The sequence below is a fragment of the Panthera pardus genome, unplaced genomic scaffold (assembly GCF_024362965.1).
Source record: "Panthera pardus isolate Hobbes unplaced genomic scaffold, ASM2436296v1 HiC_scaffold_6, whole genome shotgun sequence".
In the NCBI taxonomy this organism is placed as follows: Eukaryota; Metazoa; Chordata; class Mammalia; order Carnivora; family Felidae; genus Panthera; species Panthera pardus.
This window is the reverse complement of record NW_026526991.1, coordinates 81,020,434-81,033,536: the sequence shown is the minus strand read 5'-3', so window position 1 is coordinate 81,033,536 and position 13,103 is coordinate 81,020,434. Positions and strand designations below refer to the sequence as shown.

Here is a 13,103-nt window from a genome sequence, read left to right as displayed (position 1 = left end):
ACAATTCTCTTTCTTATATGGGTTAGGTTTACTCAGTTTGAAAGACCTTGTTAACTGTACTTTGGAAGTGTAAATATTGTTTATCTTCTCTGAAAAGACCTCCCTGAAAATGCTTAGTGCCGAACAGTTATTTATACTATACTGATGCTTTATGCCATTGATTACTACTATAGTTAAGGGGTTTTTTTCATTAAAATTTTTTAAAATTTCATTTCTTTTAGATTTCCTTTATTTCTACACCCAGGGCAAAAAAAGGAAGATAAATTACAAGTGTTTAGAAGGTATAAAAATACGATTCCTTGACAAATGCTCTTTTTGGTATATTTCACTTTGTGGTTTACGGTACAATGATGCCATTGCTTTAACCATTTTTCTTTTTCAATTTTCAACACATTTGAAATGTGTCCCTTGACATTTCTTATCTATATGAAAATTTTCTTTTCCACCTGTTCTCCTGCCCCCTCCTGCTATGAAAGCTGATTTGCAAGTTCATAGTAATTTCCACAGTGGAAGGAGTCACGTGTATTCTGGCTTGAGACGATCCTTTTTTTGTCGGATAAGGCGTTGTAAAATCTCTGTCAAAGAAGAGCATGAATGCTTATCCACCTCAAAGAAAAAAGGTATCATCATCTTAAGATGTCAAGTGATTTAAGGCATGCGTATAAAATTAGCATCCTAAAAACTTTCTATACAGAAATAGTAAAGTGTATGGTCAAGGCAAATAATTGAGGCCAAAAGCATCAAAGGAAATAAGATTGTTTTTTAACCAGAATTACTAAGACTGGCTCATCATATCTTTCAAATTTATCAGGTAACTACATATTTTCTTTATTGCCCAAGTTTTTAATGGTGCTGTTGGAATCACATGGCAATCAAATGGGAAGAGATTGAAATAAAACTTTTGTTATGAAATACCATTGTTACTTTTAAAATATAAAAGGTAAGTCCTTAAAGAAAAACTGTAATAGTACAAGAGCCCGATTTGATTAATTGGTGAAAGTTTCTTAAGATGTTTCAGGGGTAGTTTCAATTCTTTTAGTTCTTTGGTAAATATTTCTAGTTCTGTTTTCTTCTGATTCTTTTATAGGTTTGTCTATTTACATTTTGAACTGAGTTAACACTCATCTGTTTTACTTAACCGAGAAATTCCAGGGACTACAAAACGTCTCATGCTTTTTTGCCTAAGAATATATTAACCTATTATGTATAGGATTTCCTATGCAAATTTTAATGTGAGATTTGCTTTCATATCCTTTAAAAGGATATTTATATAGGGGCACCTGGGTAGCTTAGTGGGTTAAGTGTCAGACTCTTGATTTGAGCTCAGGTCATGATCTCACAATTTGTAAGTTCAAGCCCCACATCGGGCCCCGCACTGACATTGTGGAGCCTGCTTGGGATTCCCTTTCTCTCCCTCTGCCCTTCCCCAACTTGTGCTCCTGCTCTCTAGCTCTCTCTCTCCCAGAATATATAATATCTCAGAGATATTTATAAAAATCTCAGGATATTTCTATAGAGCCGGAAGATTCTATTTATTTACAAGTTTTGGTCAAGTCTTTTTTGGTGACCACCCAAAATGATAATCACTAAATACTTATTAAGTATATTTCTGTGCCAGATCAGATACTGTGCTAAGTGTTTTAATTCCCATGAAAACACTATTCTTACCCCTGATTTAGAATCAAGAAGAGAGACTTGAAGAGATTCAATAACTTGCAGAAAGGGAACTAGGCAAGACTCACACTCAAACCTAAATCCCCTACTCGTCTGTTACACTCTAAAGAAACGTAAGTGGAATGAATCAGCAGTCATAAGAGAGGAACTGTTTTAATCCATCAATTGCTGCCCTCTTGCCCTTGGCTCTGAGTGCAAGAGTTGCCCCCTGGGGGTGAAGTCATAACTGACCTGGTAATGAAGAGGCTGTGGAATCCAGCTGACTGTGATCAAATTTGGCTTTATCACTTGCTAGCTCTGTAGTAGTGAACAAGTTTCTTAATCCCTCTGAGCCAAGTTTCCTTATCTATAAAACGAGATTATTCACAGGATCGTATGTTTTGTGGAGTAGGTTAAGTGCATTGATTCTGGAACCAAACTGTTGAGGTTTAAATCCTAACTTGTGATTAACTTTGTGACTTAAGATAAATTACTAAATCCTTCTGGGTCTTACTCTTTTCAACTATAAAAGGAAAATTATAGAACTTCCTAGGGTAGTTATTAGGATTAAATGAGTTAATACATGTGATGTGCTTACCATGGTTCCTAGCATAGTAACACTAGATAAATGTTAGGAGCTGTTATGAGTATTACTAGAAGTAATGCATGTAAACTCTTAGGACCGTGCAAGCAGATGATGTTGTCATTACCTCAGGGTGCCTGTTTTCTCTGCCTTCCTTCCCAAGTCAGCCAATTCATCTTATATTTGACATTGCCATATAATGTAGAACTAGTCTCCAAGGGCAAGAATATTCCTTCTGCATGGATGGTCCAAGGAGTCATGCTCCATGTAGACCTTGGACTGTAGTACATTTTACCCTTAGGATTTAACTGGAAGTAAACCAATATCATATTGGGTAGATCCAACCATAAGTGAATCCCTTAGTCTATACAGCAATCCATGTGAGAGAAAAACATGGCAGCCAATGCAACTACTTTAACATGACTGAGATCTCGGTGGTGTTTTACACAAGTTGTAAGTTGAGTAAAGTCTAAAATTATCAGGTTTTGTAAGTGTTTTAAAGATTAATGGTTCTGGTCCAAGATGGCGACATAGGGAGACCCTGAACTCACCTCCTCCACAGACACACCAAATCTATGCTTATTTATAGAGTACTTCCTCCTAAAGAAGATCTGAGGGCTGACTGAACAGCTTCTGCACAATACAAGACCACATACAGAATGGCACAGTAACAAAGGGAAACCCTAGCCGACACTGTGAACTGTAGTGGGGAGGAATAGTACTGAGGGACTCTGAGGAGATTTGTCTGCCCTGGGACACACAAAAAAGCCACACTTTAAAAGTGCAACTAGAATATACAGGAACCAGCCCTACAACCCTGTCAAATGGCAGGGAGCTACTGGAACTCTCTCCAAGTCAGAGAGGCTGATGAACACTATGGTTCACATTCCTCCTCCAACTTGATAGTATGGATGAGAGCAGGGTCTGAGTGACCTAGCTGGCCTTCTGCCTCATTGAGCCCCAGACCCCTAGTCTACACCAGCCCGGTTGTCCCACTAAGGCAGCTCCACAACAGTGCAGAACAGGACACCCATGGTCACCTCACTACAGCTCCGGCTGCTTTGCCAAGGTGACACAAGTACAAAGCACACTGGAATACTCCAGGCCCACATCACTTCAGTTCCAAACGGTTTGCTAGGGCTTCCTAGCGCTCTGGGAACACCTGGTCCATACCCATCTCCACATCATTTGCTCTGCTAGAGCAACTTGTATGCTGAACCCTCCCATACTGTGGCTTGCACCCACTTCAGCTTCAGCTATCCTGCCTGAGCATCCTCTGTGCAGAGAGCCCTGAGATCACCCCAGCCCATGTCTACATTTCAGTTTCAGCTATCCTGCCAGGATTCCCTCTGTGCAGAGAGCTCCAGGACCCACTAGCTGGTATACACTTCTCTTTCAGTTGTGCTACCAGAATACCTTCTTTGTGGAGAATCCAGGGACCTCCCTAGCCTATGTCCACTTGAGCTGTCCTACTGGGGCACTTTCTGTGCAGATGGTCCTAAGTCCACCTCAATTCATGCCCAGTTTAGCTCTGGCATCCCACCAGGGCAGTCCCAGCATGGAGTGCCCTAGGACCCCCATTGACACCAGCTACAGTTCCAACCAGCCAAAGTCGCCAGATACAGACTCCACACAGGGAATGACCATACACAAGACCATTCCTTCAAGTTTAGGAAAAATAGCTGTTCTACCTAATTCATAGAAACAAACACAGAAAGTCAGGCAAAATAGGGAGATAGAGGAATGTGCTCCAAATGAAAGAACCTCAGAAAAAGAACTAAATGAAATGGAGTTAAGTAATATGCCTGATAAAGGGTTTAGAGTGACGATCATAAAGATGTTCACCAGATTGGAGAAAAGAGTGGAAGAGCTCAGTGAGAACTTCAACAAAGACAGAAAATATAAAAGAAAACTATCAGAGTTGAAGAATACAATTTCTGAAATGAAAAATACACTAGAGGGAATCACCAGATTAATAGATGCAGAAAAACGGATCACCAGTCTGGAAGATAGGGTAATGGAATGCACCCAAGCTGAAGAGCAAGAAGAAAAAAAGAACTTTAAAAAGAGAGGTAAGGGATCTCTTCAACAACATCAAGCAAACAAACATTCACATTATAGGAGTCCCAGGAGGAGAAGAGGGAGGAAGGGAGGGAGAGAGAGACAGAGAAAAGAAAAGAAAGAAAGAAAGAAGCAGAACACTTATTTGAAGAAATCTCTATTTCAGGGAAGGAAACAGCTGTCCAGATTCAAGAGGCACAAGAGTCCCAAAGAAGATGAACCCAAGGAGGTCTGCACCAGACACATCATAACTAAAATGTTAACAATTAAAGATAAAGAGAGAATTTTAAAAGTAGTGAGAGAGAGAGAGAGGGGTGCCTGGGTGGCTCAGTCGGTTGAGCATCCGACTTTGGCTCAGGTCATGATCTCACAGTCTGTGAGTTCAAGCCCCACGTCAGGCTCTGTGCTGACAGAGCCTGGAGCCTGCTTCGGATTCTATGTCTCCCTCACTCTATGACCCTCCCCCACTCATGCTCTGTCTCTCTGTCAAAAATAAATAAACATTAAAAAAATTAAAATAAAAGTAGTGAGAGAGAAGTAATGTGCCACACAAGGGAAACCCCGTGAGGCTATTGGCTGATTATGGAGTTGAAATTTTGCAGGCTAGAAGGGAGTGGCATGATATATTCAAAGTGCTGAAAAAAAATCTACAACCAGGAATACTCTACCTAGCAAGGTTATCATTAGGAATTGAAAGAGAAATAGAGTTCCCAGACAAATAAAAGTTAAAGGACATCATCACCACTAAACTAGCATTACAAGAAAAGTTAAAGGGACTTCTTGAAGTGGAAAAGAAAAGGCCATACTTAGAAGAAAATTATGAATATCAAGATATAAAATATGACAACATATAAATAAAATGGGGAAAGGAGTAAAAATAAATATTTTAGAATATGTTCAAACTTAAGTGACCATCAACTTAATATAGGCTGCTATATACTTAGGATATTATATATGAACCCCATGGTAACCACAAACCAAACAACTATAATAGGTACATATAACATAGAAAGCCAAGCAAAACACTAAAAGTCATCAATCATAAGGGAAGAGAGCAAGAGAAGAACAGAGAAAAACTACAAAAACTACCAGAAAACAATAAACAAAATGGCAATAAGTACATACCTATCAATAATTACTTTAAATGTTAATGGTCTGAGTGTTCCAATCAAGGACATAGAGTGATTCCATGGATTAAAAAAACAACACCCTTCTATATGCTGCCTACAAAAGGCTCACTTCAGACCTAAAGACCAATACAGACTTCAAGTGAAGGGATGAAAAAAAGATATTCTATGCAAATAGAAACAAAACAAAAACAAACAAAAAAACCTTGGGTTAGCAGTACTTGTATCAAACAAAATAGACTTTAACATGGAGACCGTAACAAGTGACAAAAGGGGCAATACATAATGATAAAGGGATTAATCCGAGAGGATAGAACAATTGTAAGTATTCATGCATCCAACATAGGAATACCTAAATACATAAAGCAAATATTAACAGATATAGAGAAATGGACAATAAAATAATAATAGTATACAATACAATATATACACAGTAATACAAAAATAGTAGAGGACTTTAACACCCCACCTACATCAATGGATAGATTATCCATGTAGAAATCAATAAGGAAACAGTGTCTTTGACACATTAGACTAGATGAACTTAACAGATACATACAGAACATTTCATCCAAAAATAGAATACACATTCTTTTCAAGTGCACATGGGGCATTCTCCAGGATAAATCACATGTAGACCACAAAACAAGTCTCCACAAATTTAAGAGAATAGAAATTATACACATATCTTTAACAACCACAACAATATGACACTAGAAATCAATCACAACAAAAAACTCTTAAAAACAAACACATGAAGACTAAACGATATGCCACTTAACAGTCAATGGGTCAACAAAGAAATCAGAGAGGAAATTTAAAAAAATACATGGGGACAAATAAAAATGTAAACACAATGGTCCAAAATTTTGGAGTGAAAGTACTTCTGAGGTAAGTTCATAGCAATACAAGCCTTCCTCAAAAAAAAAAAAAAAAAAAAAAAAAAATCTCAAATAGTCTAACCTTACACCTAAAACAATGAGAAAAAGAATAAAGCCCAAGGTGAGTAGAAGGAAATAATGAAGAGCGGTACAGAAATAAGTGAAAGAAAATCCAGAAAAGATCAAAGAAACCAAGAGCTACTTCTTTGAAAAGATAAAATTGATAAACCGTTAGTCAAACTCCTCAAAAAGAGGTCCCAAAACAGAAATGAGAAGAAGTGTCAACCAGGCAATTAGAGAAGAAATTTAAAAATATATGGAAACAAATGAAAATGAAAATACAACAATCCAAATGCTTTGGGATGCAGTGAAGGCAGTCCTGAGAGGAAAATACATTGCAATCCAGGCCTGTCTCAAGAAACAAGAAAAATCCCAAATACAAAATCTAACAGCACACCTAAAGGAAATAGAAGCAGAACAGCAAAGATACCCCAGACCCAGCAGAAGAAGAGCAATAATAAAGATCAGAGCAGAAATAAACAATATAGAATCTAAAAGAACTGTAAAACAGATCAATGAAACCAAGAGTTGGTTTTTTAAAAAAATAAAATTGATAAACCTCTAGCCAGGCTTCTCAAAAAGAAAAAGGAGATGACCCAAATTGATAAAATCATGAATGAAAGTGGAATTATTACAACCAATCCCTCAGAAATACAAGCAATTATCAGGGAATACTATGAAAAATTATATGCCAACAAAATGGACAACCTGGAAGCAATGGACAAATTCCTAAACACCCACACATTTCCAAAACTCAAACAGGAAGAAATAGAAAGCTTGAACAGATCCATAACGAGCGAAGATATTGAATCAGTTATCAAAAATCTCCCAACAAATAAGGGTCCAGGACCAGATGGCTTCCCAGAGGAATTCTACCAGACATTTAAAGCAGAGATAATACCTATCCTTCTCAAGCTAGTCTAAAAAATAGAAAGGGAAGGAAAAATTCCAGACTCATTCCATGAAGCCAGGATTACTTTGATTCCTAAACCAGACAGAGACCCAGCAAAAAAGAACTATAGGCCAATATCCCTGATGAATATGGATGCAAAACTTCTCTATAAGATACTAGCAAATCGAATTCAACAGCATATAAAAAGAATTATTCACCATGATCAAGTGGGATTCATTCCTGGGCTGCAGGGCTGGTTCAACATTCGTAAATCAATCCGTGCCATACATCACATTAATAAAAGATAAGAACCATATGATCCTGTCAATTGATGCAGAAACAGCTTTTGACAAAATTCAGCATCCTTTCTTAATAAAAACCCTCGAGAAAGGGGGATAGAAGGAACATACTTAAACTTCATAAAAGCCATTTATGAAAATCCCACAGCTAATATCATCCTCAATGGGGAAAAACTGAGAGCTTTCTCCCTGAGATCAGGAACACGACAGGGATGCCCACTCTCACCGCTGTTGTTTAACATAGAGTTGGAAGTTCTAGCATCAGCAATCAGACAGCAAAAGGAAATCAAAGGCATCAAAATTGGCAAAGATGAAGTCAAGCTTTCGCTTTTTGCAGATGACATGATATTATACATGGAAAATCCGATAGACTCCACCAACAGTCTGCTAGAACTGATACATGAATTCAGCAAAGTTGCAGGATACAAAATCAATGTACAGAAATCAGTTGCATTCTTATACACTAATAATGAAGCAACAGAAAGACAAATATGGAAACTGATCCCATTCACAATTGCACCAAGAAGCATAAATTACCTAGAAATACACCTAACCAAAAGATGTAAAAGATCCGTATGCTGAAAACTATAGAAAGCTTATGAAGGAAATTGAAGAAGATACAAAGAAATGGAAAAACATTCCATGTTCATGGATTTGAAGAATAAATATTGTCAAAATGTCAATACTACCCAAAGCTATCTACGCATTCAATGCAATCCCAAAAATTTGTATGGAACCACAAAAGACCCCGAATAGCCAAAGTAATTTTGAAGAAGGCCAAAGCAGGAGGTATCACAATCCCAGACTTTAGCCCCTACTACAAAGCTGTAATCATCAAGACAGCATGGTATTGGCACAAAAACAGACACAAAGACCAATGGAATAGAATAGAAACCCCAGAAGTAGACCCACAAAAGTATGGCCAACTAATCTTTGACAGAGCAGGAAAGAATATCCAATGGAAAAAAGACAGTCTCTTTAACAAATGGTGCTGGGAGAACTAGACAGCAACATGCAGAAGGATGAAACTAGACCACTTTCTTACACCACTCACAAAAACAAACTCAAAATGGATAAAGGACCTGAATGTGAGACAGGAAACCATCAAAACCCTAGAGGAGAAAGCAGGGAAAAACCTCTCTGACGTCAGCCGCAGCAGTTTCTTACTTGACACATCCCCAAAGACAAGGGAATTAAAAGCAAAAATGAACTATTGGGACCTCACAAAGATAAAAAGCTTCTGTACAGCAAAGGAAACAATCAACAAAACTAAAAGGCAACCAACGGAATGGGAAAAGATATTTACAAATGACATATCGGACAAAGGGCTAGTATCCAAAATCTATAAAGAGGTCACCAAACTCCACACCCATAAAACATAATCCAGTGAAGAAATGGGCAGAAAACATGAATAGACACTTCTTTAAAGAAGACATCCAGATGGCCAACAGGCACATGAAAAGATGCTCAACGTCGCTCCTCATCAGGGAAATACAAATCAAAACCACACTCAGATATCACCTCACACCAGTCAGAGTGGCTAAAATGAACAAATCAGGAGACTATAGATGCTGGTGAGGATGTGGAGAAACGGGAACCCTCTTGCACTGTTGGTGGGAATGCAAATTGGTGCAGCCACTCTGGAAAACAATGTGGAGGTTCCTCAAAAAATTAAAAATAGATCTACCCTATGACCCAGCAATAGCATTGCTGGGAATTTACCCAAGGGATACAGGAGTGCTGATGCATAGGGGCACTTGTACCCCAATGTTTATAGCAGCACTTTCAACAATAGCCAAATCATGGAAAGATCCTAAATGTCCACCAACTGATGAATGGATAAAGAAATTGTGGTTTATATACACAGTGGAATACTACGTGGCAATGAGAAAGAATGAAATATGGCCTTTTGTAGCAACGTGGATGGAACTGGAGAGTGTTATGCTAAGTGAAATAAGTCATACAGAGAAAGACAGATACCATATGGTTTCACTCTTAAGTGGATCCTGAGAAACTTGGCAGAAGTCCATGGGGGAGGGGAAGAAAAAAAAAAAGAGGTTGGAGAGGGAGAGAGCCAAAGCATAGGAGACTCTTGAAAACTGAGAACAAACTGAGGGTTGATGGGGGGTGGGAGGGAGGGAAGGGTGGGTGATGGGTATTGAGGAGGGCACCTTTTGGGATGAGCACTGGGTGTTGTATGGAAACCAGTTTGACAATAAATTTCATATTAAAAAAAAAAAACCTGCCATATTTTATTTCCTGGGCAAGACATCAAGTTTTTATAAAAAGAATAAAATGCTGAGTATGCATTCCAGCCATAAAAAAAAAAAAAAAAGAAATGAGAAGTAATTGCTAACAGCACAGAAATACAAAGGATTATTTTATTTGTATGTATGAAGAATTATATACCAACAAATTGGATAACCTAGAAGAAATGGATAAATTCCTAGAAACACACAATCTTCCAAAACTAAATCAGGAAGAAATAGAAAATCTGAACAGAACAGTTACTAGTAATGAAATGGAATTGGTAATTTAAAAACTCCCAACAAATAAAAGTCCAGGATGGATTAACAGGTGAATTCTATGTAACACTTAAGAACGATTACCGGCACTGTGCTGACAGCTCAAAGCCTGGAGCCTGCTTCAGATTCTGTGTGTGTGTCTCTCTCTCTGTCCCTTCCCCACTTGTGCTCTGTCTTTCAAAAATAAATAAATGTAAAAAAAAAAAAAAAAAAAAAAGAAAGATTACCTATTCCCCTCAAACTATTCCAAAAAAATAGAAGAGAAAGGAATGCCTGCAAGTTTATTTGATAAGGCCCGCATTACTCTCATACCAAAACAAGACAAAGACTCTACAAAAAAAGGAAAATTACAGGCCAATATCTCTGATGAACATAGATGCAAAAGTCCTCAGGAAAATATTAGCCATCCAGATTCAACAATACATTAAAAGGATCAGTCAGCATGATCAAGTGGGATTTATTCCAGGGATGCAGAGTTGACTCAATATTTGCAAATCAATGAACTTGATACATCACATTAATGAAGATAAAAATCATGATCATCTCAATCGATACAGAAAAAGCATTTGACAAAATTCAACACCCATTCATGGGAAAAACTCTCATCAAAATGAGTTTTAAGGGTACATATCTCAATAAAGGCCATATATGGCAAACCCAGAGCTGATGTCATACTCAGTCATGAAAAACAGAGCTTTTCCTCTAAGATCAGGAACAAGGATGTTCTACTTTTGCCACGTTTATTCAATATAGTACTGAGAGTTTTAACTACAGCTATCAGATAAGAAATAAAAGGTATCTGAATTGGTCAGAAAGAAGTAAAATGGTCACCTTTGCAGATGACATGATACTATACTTAGAAAACTCTAAAGACACTCAAAAAAACTACTAGAACTCATAAATGAATTCAGTAAAGTTGCAGGATATGAAATTTGTATACAGAAATTTGTTGTGCTTCTATACCCTAATAAGTAGCAGAGAGAAGAATTAAGCAAACAATTCCATTTATAATTGCATACAAAACACTAAAATACCTAGGAATAAACTTAACCAAGAAGAAAGACCTGTTCTTTGAAAACTACAAAATATTGGTGAAAGAAATTGAAGATGACACAAACAAAAGGAAAAACATACCATGCTCATGGATTTGAAGAATTAATATTGTTAAAATGTCTATACTACACAAAGCAATCTACAGATTTAGTGCAATCCCTATGAAAATACCAACAGCATTTTCACAGAACTAGAATAATTCTAAAATTTATGTGGAACCATAAAAGACCACAATAGCCAAAGCTATCTTAAGGAAAAAAAAAAAGCTGGAGATATTACAATCCCAAATTTCAAGATATACTACAAAGCTATAGTTACACAAACAGTATGGTTCTGGCACAAAAATAGATGTAGATCACTGGAACAGTACACAGAGCCCAGAAATAAACCCACCACTTATATGGTCAATTAATCTACAACAACAAAAATAAGAATACACTATGGGGAAAAGACAATCTGTTGAATTTATGGTGCTGAGAAAACTGGACAGCTACATGTAAAAGAACAAACAGGGACCACTTTCTTACACCATATACAAAAATAAAATCGATTAAAGACCTAAATGTGAGACCTGAAACCATAAAAATCCTAGAAGAAAACATAGGCAGTAATGCTTTGGGCATTGGCCTTAGCAACATTTGTCTGGCCAGTTATGTTTCCTCAGGCAAGGGAAACAAAGACAAAAATGAACTATTGGGACTACAGCAAAATAAGTTTGAGGGAAATCATCAACAGAATGAAAAGGCAGCCTACTGAATGAGAGAAGGTACTTGCAAATGATATATCCAATAAGGAATTAATATTAAATCATACAAATAACTTATACAACTCAACATCAAAGAAATAATCAATTTAAAATGGGCAAATGAATAGACATTTTCCCAAAGCCATACAGATGGCCAATAGGTATATTAAAAGATGCTCAACAGGGGCACCTGGGTAGCTCAGTCGGTTAAGCGTCCAACTTCAGCTCAGGTTATGATCTCACAGTTGGCGGATTCCAGCCCCACGTCAGGTTCTGTGCTGACAGCTCGGAGCCTGGAGCCTATTTTGAACTCTGTGTCTCCCTCTCTGTCTCTGCCCCTCCCCCGTTCATGCTGTCTCCCCCCAAAATAAACATTTAAAAAGAGATGCTCAACATTACTAATCATCAGGGAAATGCAAATCAAAAACACAATGAGATATCACCTTATACCTGTCAGAACGGCTACAGTCAAAAAGACAACTGTTGGTGAGGATGTGAGAGAAAGGAACACTTGTGTACTTTTGGTGGGAATGTAAATTACTTGGAAAACACTATGGAGGTTTCTCAAAAAATTAAGAATAGAAATACCATGATGCAGTAATTCTACTTCTGAATATTTAACACCCCCCTCCCAGGAAATGAAAATGCCAATTTGAAAAAAAAAATATGACCCCTATGTTTATTGCAGCGTTATTTACAATAGCCAAGATATGGAAGCAACCTAAGTGTCCATCAATAGATGAAGGGATAAAGAAGAAATAGTGTACACACACACATACAATATGGAATATTAATTCAGCCATAAAGGATGAGATCTTGAGATTGCAACAATATGCACGGATATAGAGTGTTTTATGCTAAGTAAAATACGTCAGATTAAAGGCAAATACCATAGGAATTCACTTATATGTGGAATCAAAAACCAGGACAGACCCATAAATACAAAGAACAAGCTGATAGTTGCCAAGGGAGAGATGGATGCTGGGGAGGGATGGACGAAGAGAAGTGAAGTGGGAGAAACAGGCTTCCAGCTAAGGAATGAGTAAGTCATGGGGATAAAAGGTACAGCATAGGGAATACAGTCAATAATATTGTTATAGTGCTGTATGCTAATTGCACTTGCGGTGAGCATAACATATAGACTTGTCAAATCCCTATGTTGTACACCTAAAACTAATGTGACATTCTGTGTCAACTATATTTCAATTAAAAAAAAAAGATTTT

General features: G+C 37.4%; 1 protein-coding gene across 11 annotated transcripts in view; it reads left to right on the top strand.

The window, feature by feature from the left end:
* BMAL2 (basic helix-loop-helix ARNT like 2) overlaps positions 1–13,103 on the top strand; it is a 122,881-nt gene that overhangs the window by 76,295 nt on the left and 33,483 nt on the right. For 10 of the 11 annotated variants that reach the window (XM_019452290.2, XM_019452294.2, XM_019452293.2 and 7 more), the window contains one exon: positions 477–620. The exons of the other annotated variant lie outside the window; for it this stretch is intronic. In XM_019452290.2, the coding sequence (XP_019307835.2) occupies positions 477–620 (144 nt within the window). The remainder of the gene's footprint in view (positions 1–476; positions 621–13,103) is intronic. 11 annotated transcript variants of the gene reach the window in all.